Source organism: Miniopterus natalensis, chromosome 6, assembly GCF_054644295.1.
Source record: "Miniopterus natalensis isolate mMinNat1 chromosome 6, mMinNat1.hap1, whole genome shotgun sequence".
In the NCBI taxonomy this organism is placed as follows: Eukaryota; Metazoa; Chordata; class Mammalia; order Chiroptera; family Miniopteridae; genus Miniopterus; species Miniopterus natalensis.
In genome coordinates, this window is record NC_142086.1 from 8818673 (window position 1) to 8844360 (window position 25688).

Below are 25688 nucleotides of genomic sequence, written 5' to 3' on the forward strand. Positions count from 1 at the left end.
ACAGATACAGAGTTCAGAATTTTGTTTATAAGGATGCTCAAGCATATTATTATGAAAATAACTGAGAAAATCAATAACATAATAAATTACCAATTTGAAATGAAGGATACAGGAACTGAAATGAATAATTTACAGGAATCAACAGTAGAGTAGAGGACACTGAGAATCAAATCAGCAATTTGGAGCATGAGGAAACAAAACACACCCAACCAGAGGAGCAAAAAGAAAAAAGAATCCAGAAATATGAAAATAGTATAAGGAGCCTCTGGGACAACTTCAAGAGGCCCAACATTCGTATTACTGGGGTCCCAGAAGGGGAAGAAAGAGACCAAGACATTGAAAACCTATTTGAAAAAATAATTACAGAAAACTTCCCCTACCTGGAGGAAGAAATAGACTTACAAGTCCAGGAAGCACAGAGGGTCTCAAACAAGAGGAACCCAAAGAGGCCCACAGCAAGACACATCATAATTAAAATGCCAAAGGTTAAAGACAAAGAGAGAATCTTAAAAGCAGCAAGAGAAAAGCAGTTAGTTACCTGCAAGGGAGCGCCCACACGACTGTCAGCTGATTTCTCAACAGAAACTTTGCAGGCCAGAAGGGAGTGGCAAGAAATATTCAAAGTGATGAAAAACATGGAACTACAACCAAAATTGCTCTACCTTGCAAAGCTATCATTTAGAAGGTCAAATAAAGAGCTTCACAGAAAAGCTAAAGGAGTTCATCACCACCAGACCAGCACTGCAGGAAATGTTGAAGGGTCTTCTTTAAGAAGAAGCTAATGAACAAAAGAATCTGACAAACTAAATAGATCCAGAGACATTGTAGCATGCAACAGACGATCATATTTCAGAGGAAAGAGGGAAGGGGGGTGGAGGATGGGAAGAGATTAACCAAAGAAGTTATATGCATATATACATAACCCATGGACACAGTCAGTAACGGGGTGAAGGCCTGGGGAGGGGGTGGGAGCAGAGTGGGGGGGTTCAACTGGGGAGGGGGAGTGGGACACCTGTAATACTTTCAACAATAAAGATAAATTAAAAAAAAAAAAAAGAGTCCTTTTACAAAGATGGAGCCGAAAGCAAAGAAGGAAGCCTCTGCCCCTCCCAAAGCTGAAGCCAAAGCAAAGGCTTTGAAGGCGAAGAAAGCAATGCTGAAAGGCATCCACAGCCATTAAAAAAAGAAGATCCACACGTCACCCACCTTCCGACAGCCGAAGACACTGAGGCTCCGAAGGCAGCCTAAATATCCTCGGAAGAGCGCACCCAAGAGAAACAAGCTTGACCACTATGCCATCATCAAATTCCCCCTGACTACCGAGTTAGCCATGAAGAAGATAGAAGACAACAATACACTCATGTTCATTGTGGATGTCAAGGCCAACAAGCACCAGATCAAACAGGCTGTGCAGAAGCTCCACGACATCGAAGTGGCCAAGGTCAACACCCTGATCAGGCCTGATGGAGAGAAGAAGGCATATGTTCGACTGGCTCCTGACTATGATGCTTTGGATGTTGCCAACAAAATTGGGATCATCTAAACTGAGTCCAGCTGGCTAATTCTAAATATAAAAATCTTACACTGTAAAGAAAAAAAAAGAAAGAAAGAAAAAAACACACCACCAATCAGGCTGAAGATGAGTAAATACATTAAAAAGAGAAATAGTATCAAAAAAAAAAAAAAAAGATTGCATGAGCCACCTGCCATGTGCCAAGCACTGTACTAAATGCTTTAAATACATTACCTCATTTAGTCGTCTTGACAACACTCTGAAGTAGGAAATGAGGAATTTGAGGCTGTGAGAGATTAAATAACTATGAGTATAAGGGTTCCACTCAACTGTGCAAGCTCATTCATTCAGCAAATATTTATCAAGCACCTACTCTCAGGCAATGTTCTAGGCACTGGGAACATACCTGTGAAGAAGACAAAGTCTCTGCTCTCAACTTGCTTCTTATCTAGTAGAGGAGAAAGACAAAAAAATGAATATGTAATATGATGTCAGATAACAATAAAAACTAAATAAGAAATATGGAAATTAGATAGATGAGGTGATAAAAGTACTGGGAGTCTGAGGTGGAGGATATGTTCCATGGAATGTCAGGGAAGTAGGATTAGGCAGGGCCTAAAACAAAGTGGGGGCAGTAAGTCATGGGAAGATCTGGGAACAAGTTTCAGGCACAGGGGACAGCCGTGCTAAGGTTATAAGGAGGGAATGAGCAGCAGGAGGGGCAATGAAAGAGCTGGTAGGAAATGAGTTTGGAGAGAGATAATGAGGTTGGCCAGAACATGTAGGGCCTTGCTGGCCAAGTAAGAAATTTAAATTTTAATCTGAATATCAGAGGAAGTCCTTGGAATGTTTTCAGTAGGAAAGTGACAGTAACTCTTTCTCCCTCTCGCTTATTTCTAACGCATATTTATCAAGTAGCTGCTATGTTACTGAGAGTCGTACAATGAGATTCGCTTTGCCTCTAAGTACAATATGATTTGGGGTAGGTCTCTTAGCCATTACACTATGTCTTGTGGTCTTTAAAAAAATCCCACATATTTAAAGTATACAATATAAGTTAAGACGTATATACCCATGAACCCATTACCAAAATCAAGATAATCAACACGTCCATCACTCCCTAAAGTGTACTCATGCTCCTTTGTAATCTCTCCCTCACACTGCTGCCCTCAACTACAGGCTAAGCGACTACTACAGTCTGTTTGTACAGGTTGGTTTGTATTTTCCAGAATTTTATATAAATAGAATCATTGCAAGAGTATGCTCTATTTTTGTCTGGTTTCTTTCACTCAGCATAATTATTTAGAGTTCTATCTATGTTGTTGTATGTATCAATAGTCCATTCCTTTTCATTGCTGAGTAGTATTTCACTGTATGGATAAGACAAAATGTGTCTACCCATTCGTCCGTTGATGGATATTTGAGTTGTTTCCAGTTTTTATCTATTACACATAAGGCTGCTATGAAATATGGGTAGTCTTTTAAAGGATATATGCCTTCAAGTCTCATGAGTAAACACCTAGAAATGGAATTGCTGGATCATATGGTAGGTATATGATCAACTGTTGAAGAGACTGCCAAACTGTTTCAAAAGGTTTTGTACCATTTGACATCCACACCAGTTGTTCCATATCCTCACTAGCACTTGTTATGGTCAGTATTTTTCATTTTAATCATTATAATAAATGTGTAGTGGTTTTCAATGTTTTTGACTTTGTATTTCCCTAATGACTAATGATGCCAGGCACGTATTGGAGTCCTAATGCCAGATGTGATGGTGTTCAAAAGGTGGGCCTTTGGGAGGTGATTAGGGACTTGAGGGTGGAGCCCTCACGAATGGGATTAGTGATTTTATAAAAGAAACCTACCGAGCTCCCTATCCTTCCAGCAAGTTAGGGCACAGCAAGAAGTCAGCAGTCTGCAACCCTGAAGAGGGTCCTCACCCAAGTATGCTGGCAACTTGATCTGGGACTCCCCAACGTCCAGAACTGTGAGAAATAAGTTTTTGTTGTTTATAAGATGCCCAGTCTGTGGTGTTCTGTTATAGCAGCACAGATGGATTAAGACAGTGGCCATCTGCAAGCCAGTGAAAGAAGACCCAGGAGAAATCTGTGGATACCTTTACTGATCTTGAATTTCTTGCATCCAGAACTGTGAAAAATAAATTTCTGTTGTTTAAGCCATCCAGCCTGAGGTATTTTGTTACGGCTGCCCTAGCAGACTAACTTGGCTGCCCCTGCATTTCTAACAGGAATGCCAGTGGGCAGCCCTGCTCACAGCCTCCTGACAAACATGGAAACTAGGCACATCCCCCCCCTTTCTTGGCTAGCATGTCTACTTCCTAAGAATCTTAGATGAGCCAATGGTAGGGACCCTTATAGTAAGGGAGAGGTGGCTATCTCTAGAAGGGATTGGGGTTCCAGGCTTTGAGCAAATATGAACCCCTTTCTCCAAAACAGACACTTTTATGCAGGGGAAATTACCATGAAATTGTACTTTTAGTTTTGAAATTTTAATTTAGTACTGAAATTGGAATTTTCAGCTTCAAAGGAGAAAATTAATAAAAAGGAAAATACGGCAGAGATTGGCAGCGGAAAGGGGTGTTCATGAGTATGGTACCTAAAACAAATGAGCTATGGGCAGCGAGGCTGGGTGTTTTCTACAGCAGCCTTCTGTTTTCAGCCCTCGATGGCTGACCAGAGCAACCGGCTTGTCCAGGTCTCTGCCTCACTGAATCTGATGAACCTGTTGTCTCCTGGAGTCCCTATTGGTTGAGTGAAGAAAAGAAGGACATTAGTTAGGGGTGCTTTATTCATCTGCAGGGCATAGGAAATAAAGGCAGAGTTTAACTTCAATGCAACTGCACCTACTTTGTAAATTCTTGGAAGAAAGGGCTCATGAGGGGCTGACCTAGAAAAATGACTGAACGAAATTTCTTTTCAGTTGTGTCCTTGCGAGCCAAAAGCAACGTCCCTCGACCTATACTATATATATATTTACTGGATGAACTGGAAAGAGTAGCCACAATATCTGCCTACCCAAACTGCTAAAAAAAAGGGGGGGGGGGGTTTGCAACCACGAACTCCACATTTGAAATGTTAGGAATATTTACAGGGTACAGATTACAAGACAGTTTTGGGACTGAGAGCCAGTGGGTTTCTGGCCTTTAGTCCTTTCATTCTCTGGGGCTCAAAGTAATCTGTCAAATACCCAGAGTTCACCAGGTGATGTCTACGGATTCTTTCATTCAGCCAGGTTTTGTTTCTGCCAAGCATGTTCCTGGCATCGCCCTGCAGCTCCACCCTGCTAGAAGGTGAAGCGTTCCCGAGCAGCTCTTCCCGGTGCTTAGCAGCGTGTGGGGCCCCGGGCACCCCCGTCTCTACCGCCGCCCGCCCTCGAGGCTCCCGCCGCCTGCGGGGACCGAGTGGCGCCCCTGCAGCGCGTGGGACGCGGTCCGCGGAGCAGGTGACCGCCCGTGAGGCCGCATCCCAGGCCTGAGCGCCTCCGCGCTCCAAAGCGGTAACGTGAAGGGACGAAGGGAGGACGCGGCGGGACCCCGCCTGCCAACCGTTGGGGACCCTGCGGCGGCCAGGGCTGAGCACCTGCGCGCAGGGCCGGGGGGCGCTGGGACCCAGGGCGGCGGCGGCGCGGGCCGGGCGGGCGTGACCCCGCCCCGGCGTCAGCCCCGCCCCGCAGCGGCCGGCCGGCGCTCACGTGACGCCGCAGCGCGCGCCCACTCGCGGAAGTGGCCCCGCCTCCGCCGCGGCGCGGGGTCCCCGGGCTCCCGCACTGGCCCGCAGCCGGCCGCGGGGATGGTGCACTTGTACAACCTGCACCCGTTCGGGTCGCAGCAGGTGGTGCCCTGCCAGCTGGAGCCCGAGCGGTTCTGCGGCGGGGGCCCCGACGCGCTGTTCGTGGCGGCGGGCTGCAAGGTGGAGGCGTTCTCGGTGGCCGGCCAGGAGCTGTGCCGGCCGAGGGGCGCCTTCTCCACGCTCGGCCGGGTGCTGCGCCTGGCCTACAGCGAGGCCGGTGAGTCACGCGGGCCTCCTTCCGGGAGGGGGGTCTTCGCGCTTCCGGGCACCCGCCGGCGGCCGCGCCCGGCGGGCGGCTGGGGACGGGGCGCGCGCCGCGCTGTGCGTCGCGGCGGGGCCGGGGGCGCCGCTCGCAGCCGGCGGGGATGCTGGCTGCGGCTCGTCCAGCGCCCTAGCCGGGAAAGCCGGGGGTTGGGGAGCGGGATTCCATTCATTCGAAAAGCCCGGGCACTTTAAACAAAAGACAAACAAACGCAACATTTCAGACGCATACAAAAGTAGGGAGAATAGTGTCCGAACCCCCAGGTACGCCCAGCTTCAACAGTTAGGCCAACGCATGCCCACCCCTGTAACAGCCGTGCCTCTGTCCACTAACTTCGATTTTTGAAAGCTCACATTATGTGCTGATTTTAAAATCTATACACGTGCACCCCCTTCTTAGAACACCCTCCACCCCCAACACCCCTTACCCCATCCGCAACCCCGCTCCCGCCTCCAAACAGGAACGGCTTAGCAGCACCCACTATTATTGTTCCACCAGGAAAGTGAAGTGTACCAAGGGCGCACTGTGTGGGTGTGTATATCCCTATTTTAGAAAGCCCCAGCATTCAGGAATAGGTACTTCAGGTTGCAAAAGGATTCACCATAGATTTTCTAAAACTGCCTAACAAGTACACTTAGAGTGTGCGTCCCTTTCAAGAGTGGTGTAAAGGTGTAACTTGGGGTCTTGACCCTGGAACCACTCTGGTGGTGGAAGTACGCAATAGTGAAGCGTAGAGCATGAACCTGGCGGACTGAAAATCTCCCTCGAATCCCTTCTCTCGCTGCAGGGTGTGAGTTCATAGAAACTTTTGGGTCTCAGTTTCTGTTAAAAAAAAAAAAGTTGAATCACTAGATCAGTGATTTCCAGACACTGGGATTTTATGGCTCAGTAAAAACTGTGGGGCTGCCATACATAGTATCTGTTCATTTTGTCAACTAAAGATATATGCATTTTTTAAAATGAAGAGCCCTTATATTTACTGCCACCATTATTTAAAAAAGGAAAAATACACTTAGCCTCAATTGTTGGATGTCTTTGCTTTAGGACCAACTTACTACGTTGTAATTAGTTTTTCTTTTGGGCTAGTGAAGACATCAACAGGGGCCTGTACTGGTCCACAGACCTGTTTGAAAATCAATTATTAGATCTGTAAGTTCTCTTTTAGCAGAAGATTCTGATTTTGTTATTTCTTATGACATCTTTTTCAATCATTTCACAATATTGGCAGTTTCCCCACCCCATCCCCCTTTTAGGCACAGGAGTTCTCACCTTTACGAGCTCTATTGAGTGCCAAAGTCACCAGTTTCAACTTTGGTGTGTGTATGAGAGAGTGAGAGAGACAGCAATACATGTTTACATTATTTGCCCCATTCTTCCAAATTGACATTTATTCTAGAATTGAAAGTGGCAGGCGTTATGTAGACTTCAAGCTTTCTTGACTCTCAGTAGTGGGGTTTCTGGGGATCCTTGGATGGCACTCCTGATGCATAAGAATTACCTGGGGAAAGCTTTAAAAAATACTGGTGCCTGGACCACAACCTAGAGAACCAGTGTCAGTTTCCTGGGGTATGGCCCAGCATTGGGGTGAGTCTAATATTTAGCCAGGATTAAGAACCACTGACCTAGAGCCATACTGGCTGCTGTGCAGTGAGTAGAATGATGACCTCATTAATGAGGCCTTGAAAACAAAGATGTTTTTATTATTCAGTTGCTATCTTAAAGGCAGTACCAGAGTCATGTGGAATGTATTAGCATGCATCCTATAGCTCAAGGGTAACTTTCAGTCCTCTGTGTGAGCTTCAACCCCTGGGTACAGCTTTTATTAGTCTACACATAACTCCTAGCTATGCGGATATCCACGTAACTTGTCTTCCATATCTCAGCTTTTACTTTTTAATGTTCTTTCCTCCTACACATAGTAACTTTGGCATGAGGGGATTCATGGTCTAAGCACCCAGTGTCTTCCTCTGTAGGCAAATCTCCCCGTCAAAAACAGAACGAATCTTATACCAGTCATTTATACAGGGTGGGGCAAAAGTAGGTTTAGAGTTGTTCATATGGAAAATAACACAATAATTAATAAATGATAATATAAGAATAAAGTTTCATGTACTCACAACTGTAAACCTACTTTTTCCCCACCCTGTATTTACTGTAAGTGCTTTGTAGGCTTCTTACCCGAGCAGTAAACATTTTCAGTTTTTTATCTCTCATTGGATGCTAGTCTCCTTTCATAAAAGTTGGGGGTGTTAGGAAGAAAGTAGGTAGAAATTTTGAAGAACTGGGGTACCCTAACATCACTGCCATTAATAGACACTTAATTTAGGCTTTGTGTGTGAAGGGAGGCAGAGGAGATGTGAGAACTCATTGTTCTGAAGGGAGGAAGGCCTGGTGGCCAGGGCTGAGCGCTATGTGGGGAGCTTTGGTGCTGGGCACTTGTTTATGGGCTGTCTGGAGGTGGTGGGGCAGGTAGGATGACCACATGGCCCTCATCACCTGTCCTTTAGCACCAGTGTATTAAACCAGCTCTAGTCTACCCCCAAGTCCTCCCTACCCCCAAGTCCTCCCTAATTTTTCTTAAATCATAAAACATATTTTGATGCATTGTATATTATTTCTGCCTTCTGATGTCAATTTTGTCATTAGAATGCAGCGTTTTCCTTAATCTGGTATTAGTAATGTTAACCAGGTTTATGATCTTGTTACATAAAAGGAAAAGTTTACTTATTTTTAAAAATCAGTGACTTCAGGCTTAAGAGTAGATATTGAAAGGTTAAGGTTGGTAGTGCTTAGGTAGGCAAAATAACCATCTCAGATCGTGAATTAAGAAAAATTGAATTTATTTAAGGAAAGGGGATGGGGGTGGGGGATAGCCGAAGGGAAGTGCTACACAGCACTGAGTCAAAGGGTATAGGGTCCAGGATGGCAGCAGAAATATACTTAGGACTGTGAAACAAGGAAGAGCATAGAAGCAAGGAGAGCTTAGGCTAGGCTGCTTTGGCTCACTGAGAAGTCAGAGAGAAAAGGGGGCCTTGGAGACAGGTTCAGTGGGTAAACCTGGGACAAGGTGTCATTGCCCATTGCTCGCCTGGTTGCAAGTCTTGTGGAGTTCCCTCGTAGGGAAGAAGGGGGAAGGAGATAGTACTGGAGAGCTCCCCTGGGCGGGGGAGCACAAGCTGAGCCCTTTGTCCTGAGTGTATTTATCTCTTTCTTACAGGTGGAAATCTTAGAGAGGTCTCAGGAGAATGTCCAATAGAATATTCACCAGCTTTCCAGGTGTGCTCCTTCAGGGTCATGGTCTCCACTGATTGGTCAGTGCCAGGGCAGGGAGTTATTAGTCAATGTATCTGGTCCTGAGGCAGCCAAGGAACCACTTGTCTGGTTTTGCCACTTTTCTGGGCCTGGAGTTGAAATACAGCTGAGGCCTAGATGTTATCTTTAGGGAGGAAACACTGAGGGGGTCTAAATGCTAGGGGAGGATAGGTTACCCTGGGGACAAGGTTCTTATTTTCCCAGTTTTGCCCTGGTGGGTGTTTGTACCTGGCCCATCGTCCTTGCTCTGCTCATATCTGTCTAACAGATATGAGAATGATATTTTATTAAAAATTTTTTTTAATTTATTGATTTGAAAGAGTGAGAGAAAAACATGGACTTGTTGTTCCACTTATTTATGCACTCATTGGTTGCTGCTTCTATGTGCCCTGACCGGAGATCGAACCCATGACTTTGGTGTATCAGGATGACGCATTAACCAACTGAGCTATCTGGCCAGGGCTGAGAATGGTTTTTTAATTTACAGGTAAAATAAAACTGTGGGCTCATACTGCTTTAAAAAGTTTAGTTACTTTCTCTTATAAAGGGCTATATCCTCCACAGAGTCCTCTAGACTTATACCTCCCATCTAACATTTTGAGAGACAGCATTATTGGGGAATGAGCATTGACTTTTGAGCTAACCTAATCCAGGTTTAAGTTCCAGCACCATACTTTGTTGGCTGTGTTGCCTTAGGTAGGTTACTTAGTTTGTCTGAGCTTGTGAGGGTTAACTGAGAGAACTGTAAAGCCCCGATCTTAAGGCTTATGAGGTAGACACACTTAGCAAGTTCTAGGTCATCATTTACAAAACAAGTTATTGATTTGAAAACATACAAGGCAGCCTGGGTGCTGTGTACAGTTTGCAGGTTATATATAAACAGTTGATATATAGACTTTATTAATGAAATAGGCATATATTTATAGATGCATGAATAAAACACTTATTATAACTAAAAAAATACTCTTAGTTTCAAAATTCATTTACTAACTTGAATATGACACCAGGCAAAAAAAGAAAAAATAGACAAATTGGACTTTATCAAAATTAAGAACTCTTGTGCATCATAGAACACTACCAAAAGATTGAAAAGGCAGTCCACAGAACAAGAGAAAATATTTACACAGCATATATCTGATAAGAGATTAATATCCAGAATATGTAAAGAACTCCGATAACAACAGAAAAAATGAACCAATTCAAAAATGGGCAAAGGACTTGATAGGCATTTCTCCAAATGGTCAGCAAGCACATGAAAACATGCTCTACATTACTAATCATCAAGGAAATGCAAATCAAAACCACAGTGAGATATACCACTTCCCACCCATTAAAAACACTGTTATAAAAAAAGTAGAAAATAACTGTGGGTGAGGATGTGGAGATTTTGGAACACTTGTGCGTTGCTGGTGGGAATATAAAATGGTAGGGAGCTGCTGTGGACAAGAGTATGGTGGTTCCTCAAAAAATTAAACAATTATCACGTGATCCACCAATTTCACTTCTGGGTATAGATACAAAATAATTTAAAGCAGGGACTTTTGCAGATATTTGTACCACCCACGTTCATAGCAGTATTTTTCACAAGAGCCAAAAGGTAGCAGCAACCAAATGCCCATCAACAGGTGAAAAGACGGACTAAATGTGGCATATACATATCTTACCCTCATGTTCAGTATAGCATTATTTATAGTAGCCAAGATAAGGAAACAACCTAAGTGTTATAGATAGATAAATAAACAAAATGTGGCGTATGCATACAATAGAATATTACTCAGCCTTAAAAAGGAGTGAAAATCTGACAAATGCTGTATCACAAATGAACCTGGAAGACATTGTGCTAAGTGAAGTAAGCCCGGCACGAAAGGACAAATACTGTATGATTCAGATAACATGAGGTACCTAGGGTAGTCAGATTCATAGAAACAGAAAGTAGAATGGTGGTTGTCACAGTTGGGGTTGGGGTTGGGGTGGGGGAGGAATGGGGAGCTATCATTTAATACAGGATTTTGGGGGAGATGAAAAAGGTCTGGAGAAGGATGGTGGCACAACAGTGGAATGGACTTAATGCCATTGAATTGTACACTTAAAAGCCATGAAATGGTAAATTTTGTTATGTGTGTTTTACCACAATAAATTTAAAAAATATATATATTTAATGAAGGAATTCTAGGAAGATGGAGACCACAGGCATCTTTTTATTTATTTATTTATTTATTTTATTATTTTTTAATTCTCACCTGAGGATTTTTTTTTTTCCATTGCTTTTCAGGGAGAGTGGAAGGGAGAGAGAGAGAGAGAAACATAGATAGATGTGAGAGAGACATATCAATTGGTTGCCTCCTGCACATGCCCCGACCAGGGCCAGGGATCAAGCCTGCAGCCAAGGTACATGTCCTTGGCCGGAATCAAACCCGGGACCCTTCAGTCCAAGGGCCAACGCTCTAACCACTGAGCCAAACCTGCTAAGGCCAGGCATTTTTTTTTAATATAAATATATAACTGTGTTTATTTTGAATGTGAAATAGTTTTTAAATTATAAGCACTTTATTGAATCACACTATGTATCAATATGCAGCAAACATTTTACAATATAAAAATGTACACAATTTAAACTGAAAGTTCACTAATTGTTATATTGCTGTGGACTTCTTATGACTGTGTTACAGCACAATAGGGAAACCTCACAGGAGTGACTGTCCCTTGGGTTCTCATCTGGGGACGGAATTAAACAGTAGATAGGCACCTAGGTCCATTATTAAGACCTATCTTGGCCTGTGTGAACTTGAATTGCAGTGTGTTCAAGCCATTCAAATAACAGGTTGATTCAGTATTGTCAACACATCCTTAAGAATGTATTTATAAACTAAAGAGAATTTTCTTTATTTAATAGTCAAAACTTGAACCAACTTCATGACAACTTAGGAGTATTGTTTTTTAGATTTAGATGTGAAGTAACTCTGTACAGCCGTTCTTACTTTAAGGCTACGTCTCATAAGGCTAATATCTTCAAGCTGCTGTAACTGAAGCCCATTTGGAGCCTAACCCAGGATTTATTTCTGGAATTTTCAAATGACTGACTGAGCTTCCCTCACACCTGAGCCCTCAGGACAGACATGCAAGTCATTAACCCTGCAAATACTCTGTGGAAAATATTACTAAAAGGAAGAGGTTTTGCAAGGCGTTTTATGGCAGCAAGACATACAAAGACTTCTTAGATAAACTGATTTCTATAGAAGCAATCGCCATAGGCATCTTTTAACCCTAACTCCATCTAAACTGCTGCTCTGGGACAGAGTGAGAAAACATATTGAACCTTCAGAGTATTTGGGCATCCAACAAGGTCTCCAGTGAGAGAACAGGTAGGTACAGCTTCCATCCCTGTGGCCAAAGGAACCAGCATCAGGAGAAGGCTTACCTTTCTTGAGTAATGGCTCATTTTGGAGGAGGAGGAGGTCCAGGCAGCCCTGTGAGCTCTACAATCTGCAGAAATGGGCTGAAGCCACTGCAGATACAGGAAGTCAGTATGCTAACTGAAGCCTTTCAATTTCAGTTCATTGAAAAGGGCTTATTTACCTAATAACGTTAGCTTTTACCATAGGCTCTGCATTTTGAAAAACCTGGACTTATCCTCCCTATCCACAAAGTCCTAAAGATTAAAATTTTAAATAAGAAATCACTAAAATGGAATATATAAGAGCATTTTTGTGTAATTTGGAGGACATAGAAGACTGGTTAAGCAAGTTAGGAAACTCAGAAGTCAAGAAGGAAAAGATATATATCTGACTACATAAACATATGGTAAAAGATGCCATAAGCAAAGTCAAAGTGTTACCAGTGGAAGTGGAGTTCTTGGGGTGCCACGAGGAAATGAATTTCCTGAGGCCCCCGTGGGAGGAGGAGGTTTCTTGGAAAGCTTTATTGATGATGTGAAATTAAGGGAGTTCCCTTTTGAGGCCCCATCTCTGTCCATCTCACCATGGAAGAAGTCCAACTGTGTCTTCAGCAGGGCTATAGTAAAGGCCACTGCCCATAGTTCGTGCTCCATATTAAAGTACAGTCCAGTCCAGCATCCTGCATATGAAGTTGGCATGGCCATGGGCCATGTGGCTGTTTAAGGCAACACGGCTATGGAGAGAGAACAGGCAGGTGCACAGGTGAGTGCAGGTCATGGAGCAAGAGAGAACAAGAGCCAGAGAGAGGGAACTCTGGGGATTTTTAACCAGGAGCTTCTTCAAATGAACCAATTAACTTTCTAAGATTTCACATGTTTCTAATAGGATCCACCCGTAGCCAATCCACTGTTCCCTAGGCTAGACTGACAGGGAAGCACCTTCCCTACTACTCACCCTGACTTGTGTGCATGTACCTATCTCCCCCTTCTGCACCCAGCAATCCCAGTACTAGATGCGGGAAGGGAGGGGTGTTAATCCCCTTGGAGAAACAATACTGTGTGAAGCTATAGCTTCCTGGTGAAGCTTCTCAGGTGACCATGCTTACAATGTCTCAATTCCCTTGCTTTCTTTCCTTTATTAATATTAACTAGCTAATTATGATGATAACAGTAAGTCAAACAATAGACTACCAAAAATGACTTGTTTATCTTAACCAACAAAGGATTAATGTCACTTTTACCCAGAGAGCTGCTATTCCTGGATAAGAAAGATCAAACAACCCAATAAAAAAGTGGATAACTCCCTGGCCAGTTTGGCTCAGTGGTTTGAGTATTGGCCGGTGGAATGAGGAGTTGAGAGTTTGATTCCTGGTCAAGGGCTTGTGCCTCAATTGCAGGCTCAATCATCAGCCCCAGTTGGGCGTGTGTAGACGCAGGCGATGTATGTGTCTCTCTCACATCAGTGTTACTTTTCTCTCTCTCTCTCACTCTCTCTCTCTCTTCCCCCCCTCCCCACTCTAAAAAAAAAAAATTCAATGGAAAAAATATCCTTGGGTGAGGAATTTTTTAAAAAAGTGGAAGAGTTTCATACCAGGAATTCCAAAAATGGCAACAAATTAAGTGGAAGGTATACCGACATGCTCCCAGGACCAAACTGGAATTACAACTAAAATATAGAAAAACCATCCTGAATAATTAAATGACTACCTTGAGAAAACTCTCACAACCAAGGATGTAAAGCAGAGACCACATAGAGACTGGTAGAAAGTGCAGAGGTGCAAGAGTGCTGGCCAGGCTCCCACACGCAGCAGCTGACAGTCTCGAGGGATATCTCAGCTATGGGGGGTTCCCACTGAGAACTCTGGGGTCTAAACTACAAGCTGGGCTCCATAGCTCAGAGCACCAGAACTGAGAAAGGTGCCCACGTAACATCTGGCTGTGAAAAACAGCAGGGTTTCTGTCTTCCATGGAGAGGCAGCTGGAAATGCAGGCACCCTCTTAAAGGGCCAAGGCACAAAGGTTTGTATGCACCACACCTTGGGCTCAAGCAGAGGGAGGGCGGAGTGTACTGGAGCTGTGTGGGGAGAATCTAGGGTTGTGGGCTCTGGAGATGGCACTCAGAGGGCACCCATCTGGACCCCTGTGCTGAGTCATTACCCCATATGACAGAGGACATCTTTCTCAGGCAGACATTTGCTATCTGAGCAGCCTTTGCCTGGGAGGAGAAGCAGTTGCCCTACCCTGTTGTAAAACTTCATGCTGCACCCTGTGGAGTTTCTACAGCCTGAGGCTCATTAAGAGACTGAATAACAATCAGCCCCTGGGTGCTTTGAGTCTTTGCTTTATTTGCTTCTGGATCCAGGGCTTGGAAAAGCAGAACTTGGTGCACATCTGGGTCCTTTCAAAAAGCTCCCAGCCCCAGAAGAGGGAGCCACAGGATGTGGATTGTGGAAGACTTCCAGTAAGGTTCTCAAGGCCAGTCACAAACAACATCTGACATTGACCTGCACCAGGGACTATCCAAAAGACTGGGAGTTCTAGCAGATCTACCTAATTCATAGAAGCAAACCCAGACATGCCGCCCAAAATGGGAAGAAAAGAAACCTCAAAGGAAAGAACAAGAGAATTCTCCAGAAGAAGAGATAAATGAAATGGACATAAGCAATCTATCAGATATACAGTTCAGAATACTGATAATAAGGATGCTCAACAGCATGCAAAAAGATATGGAAACTATGAAGGAAAATTAAGAATGACATAGAAATAAAAAATACAATGGAAAGAATAAACAGCAGATTAGAGGAAGCTGAGGATTGGATCAGCATATTAGAAGACAGGGTAGAAAAAATAGCTCAATCAGAGAACCAAAAAGAAAAAACAATTAAAAAGTAGGAGGACAGTTTAAGGGAGCTGTGGGACAACATGAAACAAGAATATTCACATCATAGGAGTTCCAGAAGTTGAAAGTAAGCAGGAGTTGGAGAACCTGTTTAAAGAAATAATGGCAGAACTTCCCCAACCTGGTCAAGGAAAAAGTCACACAAGTTTAGGAGGCAGAGAGTTGCAAGCCAAAAGAACCCAGAGAGTCCTATGCCCAGACACATCATAATTAAAATGCCGAAAATTCAAGACAGAGAATCTTAAAGCCAGGAAGAGAAAAGCAATCTGTTATCTACAAAGGAGCTCTCAAGGCTGTCAGCTGATTTCTCATCAAAAACTCTACAGGCCAGCCCAGCTAGGCGTGGCTCAGCAGTTGAGCATCAATCTAGGATTCAGGCAATCAGAGTTCGATTCCCTCAGGGCACATGCCTGGGTTGCGGGCTCAACCTCCAGTTGGGGGCGTGCAGGAGGCAGCCGATCAATGACTCTCTCATCCTTGATGTTTCTGTTTCTCTCCCTCTCCTTTCCTCTCTCTGAAATCAATAAAGATATATTTAAAACAACAACAACTCTACAGGCCAGAAGGGAATGGCATGGAGTGTTCAAGGAAATGAAAAGCAAGGTTCTAACACCGAGGCTGCTGTATCCAGCATGGCTATCATTCAAAATAGATGATGAAATAAAGAGCTTCCCTGATCAAAAAAAGGTTAAAGGAGTTTATCCCTACCAAAGCAGCATTGCAAGAAATGTTAAAAGGAACTGCTGTAATAAGAAATAGAAATAGAGAGAAAAACATAGCCATAAAGAATTAAAATGGCAATGGCTAAGTACCTATCAATAATAACCTTAAATACAAATGAATTAAATGTCCCAATCAGACATCAAATGTCCCTACTGATACACATTCAAATAACCCCAGGGTTTTTTTACTACTATACTTCACCCTGCAATAATAGGCCTATACCTATGTATTTATTTACTGGGGGTTTGTTTCAACGGTGTAGGTTCCCAAAAGAAACAATGTTGGGCTAAAGGGCAGGTACATTTTAAATTTTAATAAATATAGTCAGATTACTATCACAATTACAAAATAGAAATTCATGTTACCAACGGCACGGTATGACAGGCCCGTTTCCCCAAACTCTCACTAGCACTGACTCTATGTAATGAGGGAAACATGGGCTCTCATGGTTGTCATAGTGTATTATTTTCCAGACCACTTATAAAGGGGGCCACCTTTTCCTTGGTTTATCACCATGTGTAATCTCTTCTGTGAGTTATCTGCTTTTTTTATGTTTTAATTTGTCTTAATTGTTGAAAGTATTAGATGTCCCAATCAAAAGTTATAGGGTAGCCCGACTGGGATTGGCTCAGCGGTTGAGCATTGACCTAGGCTCCAGGAGATCGTGGTTTGATTCCTGGTCAGGGCACATGCCCAGGTTGTGGACTCGATCCCCAGCTGAAGGCAGCCTATCAAATGACGACTCTCTGATCGTTGACCTCCTTCCCTCCCTCTCCCCGCCTTCCCTCCCCGCCTTCCCTCCCGCCTTCCCTCCCTCCCTCCCTCCCTCCCTCCCTCCCTCCCTCCCTCCCTCCCTCCCTCCCTCCCTCCTTCCCTTCCTCTCTCTGAAATGAATAAAGATATATTTTAAAAAATTAAAAAAGACATAGGGTAGCTGAATGGATAAGAAAACAAGATCCAAATATTTCCTGTCTACAAGAGACCCACCTCAGAACAAAAGTCTCACACAGGATGAAGAAAAACTTATGGGGGACTTTAAGGGAGAGATTAACAGCAATACAGTCATAGCAGGGGACTTTAACACCCCACTGACTACTGGATAGATCTCCCAGACAAAAAAAATCAATGGGAACAGTGATTCTAAATGGTACACTAGGTCAGATGGAATTAATTGACTAAAGAACATTCTACCCCAAAGCTGTAGAATATGCATTCTCCTCAAGTGCACATGGAACATTCTTAAAGATAGACCACATGTTAGGACACAAAACAAGTCTCTACGAGTTCAAGAAGATTGAAATGTCAAACATCTCGGACATTTACACCGTGGAATACTATGCAGCTGTAAAAAGGAAGGATCCCTAACCTTATGAGCATGTTGGGACCTGGAGAATATTTTGTTAAATGAAATAAGCCAGTTAGAGAAAACAAGTGTCACATGATCTCACTCATATGTGGAATCTAATGAACAAAATAAACTGATGAACAAAATTGATTCAGAGAGACAGAAGCATCGAACAGACTAATATATCTCAGAGGGAAGCCGGGGGTGGGTGGGTGGGAGCAAATTAACCAGAGAGCTTATATGCACAACCCATGGACACAGACATAGTGTGGTGAAGGTCTAGGGGAGGGAGTTTCAGTGTGGAAGGGATCAATGGGGCAAAAAAATGGACATCTAATACTTTCAACAATTAAGACAAATTAAAACATAAAAAAGGTGGATAACTCGCAGAAGAGATTACACATGGTGATAAACCAAGGAAAAGGTGGCCCCCTTTATAAGTGGTCTGGAAAATAATACACTATGTCAACCATGAGAGCCCATGTTTCCCTCATTACATAGAGTCAGTGCTAGTGAGAGTTTGGGGAAACGGGCCTGTCATACCATGCCGTTGGTAACATGAATTTCTATTTTGTAATTGTGATAGTAATCTGACTATATTTATTAAAATTTAAAATGTACCTGCCCTTTAGCCCAACATTGTTTCTTTTGGGAACCTACACCGTTGAAACAAACCCCCAGTAAATAAATACATAGGTATAGGCCTATTATTGCAGGGCGAAGTATAGTAGTAAAAAAAAACCTGGTGTTATTTGAATGTGTATCAATAGGGGAGCTGTTGAATAAATTATGGCACATATATATACACAGGCTCTTATGCAGATATTGGAAAGAATGTTAGATATCCATGTATGGACCTGGAGGGAAAAATTTGTTGGTAATTTTTTAAAGTTGCAGAGTGTTAAATATATTTAGTGTGATTCCATTTTGGGTATTAAAAGAAAGAGGCAAAATACCACTCTGTGATCTGTGTTTATAGGAGAGACCATGTAGAAGGGCACATGCCAGGCTGTGTGTGTTAACATTGGCTCCTCAACGGATTGGACTGCAGGGGAGAGATCATTATGCTTTTTATTTGATATCTCTTTACCACTTTGACTTTTCAACAACAAAAAGTAATTACAAAATTACTTTGTAATTTAAAAGATCTAATAAAATCAACGATTAAGGGAAAGTAAACTTGGATATGAATTTTAGTTAATATGTGCTGTATCCTATTTCTCAGCATTGACATAAAGATGTGAATTTTGTTGGTAAGGGAAGGGTTGTGGAGTAAGTTATGCTAACCTCAGAATTCTTTAATTTATACCTGATTTTAACATCACACTGATACTACTGAAGTCTTATGTCAGGAGAGTTTGTTGGAGCTGTAGTCAGAGCTCTGGTAAATACTTAGAGCTAATATAAGGAATAAAATGTATACTTTCTACGTAAGGTACATGAATAATCCATGGGTATCTTAAGACATTGAAATAGAGAGAGATTGTATTTATTTCAGGACCCAAATGCCTAATGTCAGTTAAAAATACACCTAAGATTCTTTTACTTTGGGTTTTGTTCTAGTCAATCGGTAATTCAACCATTCACATTAGACTTCATTAGTAGTTCCTTTTCATGATGCAAGGTAAGTGGTTGTTTCTAATTACAAATTCTAACTATAATCTTATTTCCTTCTCAGGAGACTATTTGGTAGCAATTGAAGAGAAAAACCAAACTACATTTCTACGTGCTTATGTGAACTGGAGAAGTAAAAGAACTGAAAACTCTCGAGTGTGTATCCGAATGGTTGGACATAATGTGGAGGCACCCTTCCGAGAATCCTTCAGAGACCAGATGTCTATTGTTGAAATGCCACTTTCTGAGACCCCCTTGTGCATTTCCTGTTGTCCTGTGAAAGGGGACCTTCTTGTTGGCTGCACAAATAAGTTAGTCTTATTTAGTTTGAAGTATCAGATCATTAACGAAGAATTCTCAATACTGGACTTTGAACGTTCTTTAGTTATACACCTACATAATATCACTCCTGTTGAAATTTCTTTCTGTGTTGGATATGTGGCTGTCATGTCAGACTTAGAAGTCTTAATCCTAAAACTGGAGTCAAACCCTAAAAATGGAGAGAGTGTTTACCGCCGTCCACGCAAGCCCAACAGTTCAGTGACACAGGCAGCAGGTAAATGATGACTTTGCTTGCTTGTTTTAGGTACAGAGAAAACCCTTACTTCTGGCAGTCTCTGAAGTACTGTTATATCTATTGCCAGCCCACATTATGTATAGATTTCGTTATTCCTAAAATATGGCATTGGCTTTGTGACCTTATCTGTAGCATGCAAATGCATTAGTTGTCAATAGAAATAATGGAGCATCTGCTTGAGGAGGAGTTGTTAGTCCCAGTTCCTCATATTTACTAGTTGAATGAACTTGGGTTCGGAATTCTGGGTTTCAGTTTTCTCATGTATAAAATTGAGACATTAATGCATCCTGTTGTATCTGATCAGTTGTGAGGAATAAATGAGCGAGTGCTAAGACTTCAGAACCATAGTGCTTTGTTAATATATGAGGTGTGTGTCTGTATAAATAAGTAAAATTATTTCATGTCTATTTAATTGGTGGGGGGTGTTGGGAAATCTAATTTTCGTTCAAGTAGTATTTGGAGTTATTAAACTCTTTTCTTAAATATTATTTTTTAAGGCATCAGTAATGACACTTTGCCGCTTGAGTCAGATGATTTTGTTATCTGCCAAAAGCCCATGGAACTTCTTGGTGAAAATAGTGAACAGTCTGGAGTATCTGTTACACTGGAGTCAACGGGATTAGATGATGAAAAAATAAAATATTTCCATGTTCAGCATCTGCTCTATAGGTATTAGACAGCTTTTTATTCACCAGGATTTAATATATATTTATCTGCTTAAAGTACACAGAAATTAGATCTCTCTCCCTGTCTTTTTAAACTCACAGACGTTTTGCTCCTGATATTTCATCCTATGTCTCGTCTGATGACATTAAGTTGCATTCGCTTCAGCTGCTACCCATTTACCAGACAGGTAAGTATGACTGTGATTCAGTGCAGGGAGGTGAAAGGCTCTGGCTGGGAGGGCAGACAGACGTGCATAATAGGTTAGGTTCTGCTGAGTCTCCCTGTAGCCTTGGACGTGATCCTTAGCAAATCCCTGTGACCACTAGAAAGGGAAGTTGTGTCTGGTAGGAGAAGCCATGGAGAGGACATGACATGCAAAAGCCATTTCCCTTTTTGAAAACTGGTCACTGGACCCAAAAAGGGAAATCAGAGCCCTGCTGTAACTGAGGTTTACCTGGGTTCCAGCTGGGTGTTTGGCAGCCTTCTGTGATGGCCTGTGAGCAAGGTGGGGATGGTGGACGGAAGGAAGTTCATTCAGAGCAGTGCTTTTCAGCCGTGCTGCACACTGGGTTTACTTGGATGCCTTTAAAAATAGCGATGCCCAGGCACTGCATGCTGGAGATCCTGATGTAATTGGTCAGTTATGGAGCCTGGACATCAGTATTTTTGAAAAGCTCCCCAGGAGTCTAATGGGCAGCAAAAATTGAGAATCAGCATTGGTTGCTGTCCTTAGTCCTGGCCTGTTTAACATCTTTAGATGTGGCCTAGGGAAAGATACAAATATTATTCTGATTAAATGTGTTTATAACCTTTGTTTATTTTTTGTTTGTTTTAGTAAATGCGTTGAGTACCTGCTGTGTTGGGTATGGTTCTGAATACTAGGGAACCAATAATAAGCAAAAGTGGGCAAAGTACTTACACTCATGGAGCTTATGGTCTCCTGGAGGAGGTAGACGATTATTAATCAAATAATCACAAAAACGAGAATACAGTTTCATGCCGAAATGCATGCTCCGTGGGGGAGGGGCAACTAGACAAAACCTGCCTTGAAAGCCTACAAGAGATCCTGACCTCATCTGGCAGTCAGGGAAGGCTTCCCGAGAAAGAGGATCTGAAGAGTGAAATGGCGCAGGCCGGGCATAGGGTTAGTGCAGAGGAAGCAGCAAAGGCGTTGTGGCCGGGGGTGAATCTTGGTTGAGGAACTGAGAGAAGCGAGACCGGGGAGAGTCAGGCGAGGGAGAGGGGCCTGCAAGACGAGGCTGGAGACCAGATGGCCCATAGCCGTGGGAGAGGGTCAACTTTTTATCCAGTGGCTTCCCATAGCACTTGGGATAAAATCCCAAGTTATTTCCATGCCCTGCGTGACCCTGATTCTGGGCTTATCTTGTCCCTCTCACCCTGCTTACTGTCCTCCATCCAGATGGCTTTTCTTTCTCTCTTAGATATGCCAAGTGCACTCTTGTGTGAGACTTGTTACTTTTCAAGTGCTGAGGATGTACATTCCCCAGATCATGGGTGACAGCGTCTGTGAGCCGTTCATCTCACAGCTCAAATGTCACCTCACCACAGAGGACTTCCCTGGCCTCTCAGTTTAAACTATTCCCTCTCCACATACTACACAGTTTGTTTAGTCTCTGCTTCGGTCCCCATTACTAGAATGAATGCAGTTACCTTGTCTTGTGCACTTGTATCCCCAGAACCAAGAACAGTGGCACTTAGTAGGTATCTGATGAATGAGGTTTACTTAATAGGCATATGGAAGGATAGTGCATATTTGAACTGGGCTCTAAGGGATGAGTAGAGCTTTTAGAAGATGGAGATTTTAGTGAGATATCACATAAGAGGAACAACATGTACAAGGTATAAAAGCATTGTGTGTTTGGAGATTAGTGAGCAGCTCTGTCTGACTAGAGCACAAATGTGTGTGGGAAAGGAGGGAGGAAAAACTGGACAGGTTGGAGAATGCTGGGCCAATTATGGAGAATGCAGTATTGGACTTTCTTCTGTTATTAATGGGTGTCCTTGAAGAGTATCAATCAGAGCTAAACTTTAAAAAATAAACTTTGATTATGAAAAGTTTCAAGCACATAGCTGTAGAGAAAATAGTACAATGAATCCATGTACCCATCACATAGCTTCAACAGTGTTGCCTTGTAAACACCCCCTGCCCCATGTCAGGTTATTGATGCAAATTCCAGAGTTTATACCATTTGATCCATAAATATTTCAGCATGTATTTCTAAAAGAAAAGGATTATTTTATTTAACCAAACCCAAAATACCATTTCACATTTTTAAAAATTCATTGATATCATCAGATATCCAGTCAGTGTTCAGATTTCCCTATTTTCTAAACATTTTTTCTTTAATTCATTTGTTTGGATCAGATTCTAAGTAAGGTTCATACATTGCAATTGGTTGCTGTGTCTTTGAAGTCTCTTTTAATATATAGGCTCTCCCTTCCTCCTCCTTTCTTTTTTCTTTGCAATTTGTTTAGCAAGAAACTGGACTAATAACTGTAGAATTTCCCACAGTCTGAATTTTGCTAATTGACTCCCCACAGTGTCATTTAACATTTTCCTGTATCCTCTGTATTTCCCTGTGATTTGGTAGTTCTATCTAAAGCTACACTTTTAGTATGGAAGCCATTAGTCACATGTTGCTATTGAGCACATGAAATGTGACTAAGTTGAAATATACTGTAAGTGTAAAATTCACACTAGATCTTGAAGACTTAGTACCAAAAATATATATATGTATGTGTGGGTATATATATGTATATAAGTCTCATTACATTTTTGTTGATTGCTTGTTGAAATGGTAATATTTTAGTTATGTCTGTTAATACAACATATTAAATGCTGTATTTTGTCTGTTTTTACTTTTGTAAGTGTAATGTCTAGGAAACTAAATTACACATGTGGCTCACATTACATTTCTGTTGACAGCACTAGTCTAGACTCAATCTTGATCACGTTATTAATTATTATTATTATTAGGTAACACAAGTAGTGTTGAGTTCTGTTGAAAGGTACATAGAATCTGGTTGACTCTTTTTGTAATGTTAATAGCCATTAATGATTATTACCTAGATCCCTTAGTTTATTAGGCATTACAACATGTGATATTCTAATTATGTCACTTCATTTTCATTTCTTACTTGCAATTCTTTTATAAAGAGCAACTTCCCCTAAACAACTCTGGTTATCTACTGATAGACTTTTTTGCCTAGAAAAGTCAAGATATTGCTTCCCTTTATTTACTGGTTTTATGTGTTTTTCTTTTTCATACAGATTCTCTTACTTCTGAGAGAAAAAACTTATCTCAGGAAAAGGAGTTGCTCAGTCTCTTTTGCTTTTTCTCATTGCCTCATGTGGGCTATCTCTACCTGGTTGTCAAGTCAGTTGAATTAATGTCAGTTTACCAATATCCTGAGAAGTCTCAGCAGGCGGTGCTCACACCACAATTTTTGCATGTCATCACAAGGTATGTTATAGTGTCATGGCCTTTGAGTCACTTATTCTTCTGTAAATTCTTGAGGTGCTTTCCAAATCTAAATGAGAATTGTGTGAACCAATATACAGCACTGTAAATTAATGTATGCATCTGTCTTTTGATGGCCCATACCTGCCTTTTTAATATCAATGATTTAGATTCTGGCTTTGCCGTTGTTTTATTTTCTGACACTGGTTGGGGATCTTTGTAAGAAAGAATGAGGTACTTCATGAAGGAAGACTTTCATGGGGATTTCTAGTGAAAAATCAGTGGGGCCAGTCAGGGCATCTCTAGATTTCTTTTCCTAATTTTTTCACTGCTATTATATCTTTTCTGTATGAGTTTAATTATTTCATAGCGATTTAGAACTGTGAAGGGGCCAGAAAGACTACCTGATTGTACCGGTTGGTACAGATGGGGAAATAGTGCAGAGGTTGAGATTGGTCAAGGTCATGTTGCTAGTTGGCAGGTGTCTTCTGAGTTGCCTTATCTGGCTCTGCTGGCATGTAAACTGGGTTTCCTGAGCAGGACTTTGACCTTATTTCCTTTTATCTCAGCAGTAAGTGTTGCTTTTGGTTCTATTTCCTGTTGTTTTGAGCTTAGGTTATGTGCAAGGCACTTGCACTGGGCCATCTGGCCAAGCAACCGTGAATACACCATCTGCTTTTGAAGCAACAACTTAGAGGGGCCAGAGACACATATGCAGGGTGCAAACACCAGGAGGTTTGTGAAAAATGTCTTAAGGCTTCATGAGAGTGGTAGGCACTGGGAGAGGAGAGATTACCTGGCTGAGTCACATGGGAATGTTTTTATATTTGAAGTGAGGCCTGAAAGCTAGTTAGAACTTGACAGATGGAGATTTGGAAAGAAGGGCATTATGGAGAGAAGACTATAAACAAAGGCTATGTTGTACAGTTTTGCTGGAACAACCAGTAGTTAATTGTATTGTTAATTAAATTTTTTTTAGAAAAAGGACAGCGATTTTTTCTCTCTCTACTGAATGGTATTATCAGAATCTCCAGCAGGTGCTAGAGTATATTTCAAGCATCACAGGGCCCGCCTGGGGATTCGATGCCTACTCCTAGTGTGGGTGCTTCCCTCTCCTCCCCTTTCTGGTGTCAGGAGAAATACTATTGTGTGTTTCTTAAGTGAACATTGTGGAGGTAGCCAGTTTCTCAATTTCCAGAGGGTTGTGTAGTGATGTTCCTTAGGTATGAGGAAGCTGAAATATGTAGCTCAGGGTTTTGAAAATTAGACTAAGGATTTTTTAAGGTTTTGATCAAAGAAAATGATGTGGTCAGAGCATTGTTTTAGGAAAATTAATGTTGGCATTATGGGGGATGGATTGAACATAGATAAATAAGCTACTGAAGTGGTTCTGGTAAGGATAAGGAAGGGCTGTATTTGGGCAGGGTAGTAGCAGTGAGAGGGGAAAGAAGAATGGGTGGGAGAGGCTTTGGCAAGATAATTAAAGAACTTGTCGGATGGGATACCTGGAATGGAGGAGGCTTGAAAAACCCCATGAGTTTCGAGCCTCCTTATATGAAAGAACGGAGGCTGGTGTAATGTGGGGCAAAAGAGAAATTTGTTTTGCACATTTGAGTTGGAGGTGCTGAGGGAAGATGAAGAGGAAATGTTAAGCATACTTTTGGACACACAGGACTAACGATTAGGGAAGAGAGGAAAACTTAGACGTTTTACTATGATCAAAAAAGAGCTGATTGTTAAAGTAGTGAGCATGGTTCCAAGAGTGTGTAGCAGAGAAAAGTAGTTGGACTAAAACTCTGGTGAAGGTCCTGTTTAGGAAGGGAGAGGAGGAAGAGATATCTTCAAGGATGCAGAGAAACCTAGGAAACTATAGCATCTCCGAAACCAAGAAAAAATAGAGGGAGAAAGAAGGAATAAAATATTAATTTCTGTCCCAAAATATTGATGCCAAAGACTATCCATCTTTTCTCCATCTCATTGCACAGATGTACAGGACAGAGAATTTAGTGAGTGGACCCTCTAAACTTATGCTCCCCTACTCCTTACATTTAAGTCGTGTTCTTGCAGACTGGTATGTTTATATACCCTA

At 42.2% G+C, this 25688-nt stretch overlaps 1 protein-coding gene and 1 pseudogene across 4 annotated transcripts in view; both read left to right on the forward strand.

Annotated features, from left to right (window-relative positions):
* The first annotated feature begins 1069 nt into the window (after nucleotides 1-1069).
* LOC107544059 (large ribosomal subunit protein uL23 pseudogene) lies at nucleotides 1070-1617 on the forward strand (annotated as a pseudogene).
* Nucleotides 1618-5325: 3708 nt separating this feature from the next.
* The window catches only part of HPS3 (HPS3 biogenesis of lysosomal organelles complex 2 subunit 1), a 44506-nt gene continuing 24143 nt past the window's right edge, over nucleotides 5326-25688 (forward strand). For 3 of the 4 annotated variants that reach the window (XM_087818074.1, XM_087818075.1, XM_087818076.1), the window contains exons 1-5: nucleotides 5326-5542; nucleotides 18939-19430; nucleotides 19949-20120; nucleotides 20219-20304; nucleotides 23410-23602. In XM_087818074.1, the coding sequence (XP_087674200.1) occupies nucleotides 5326-5542; nucleotides 18939-19430; nucleotides 19949-20120; nucleotides 20219-20304; nucleotides 23410-23602 (1160 nt within the window). Of the gene's footprint in view, nucleotides 5543-8817; nucleotides 8864-18938; nucleotides 19431-19948; nucleotides 20121-20218; nucleotides 20305-23409; nucleotides 23603-25688 lie in introns of those variants that run through there. The other variant, XM_016221525.2, reaches the window with a different exon arrangement.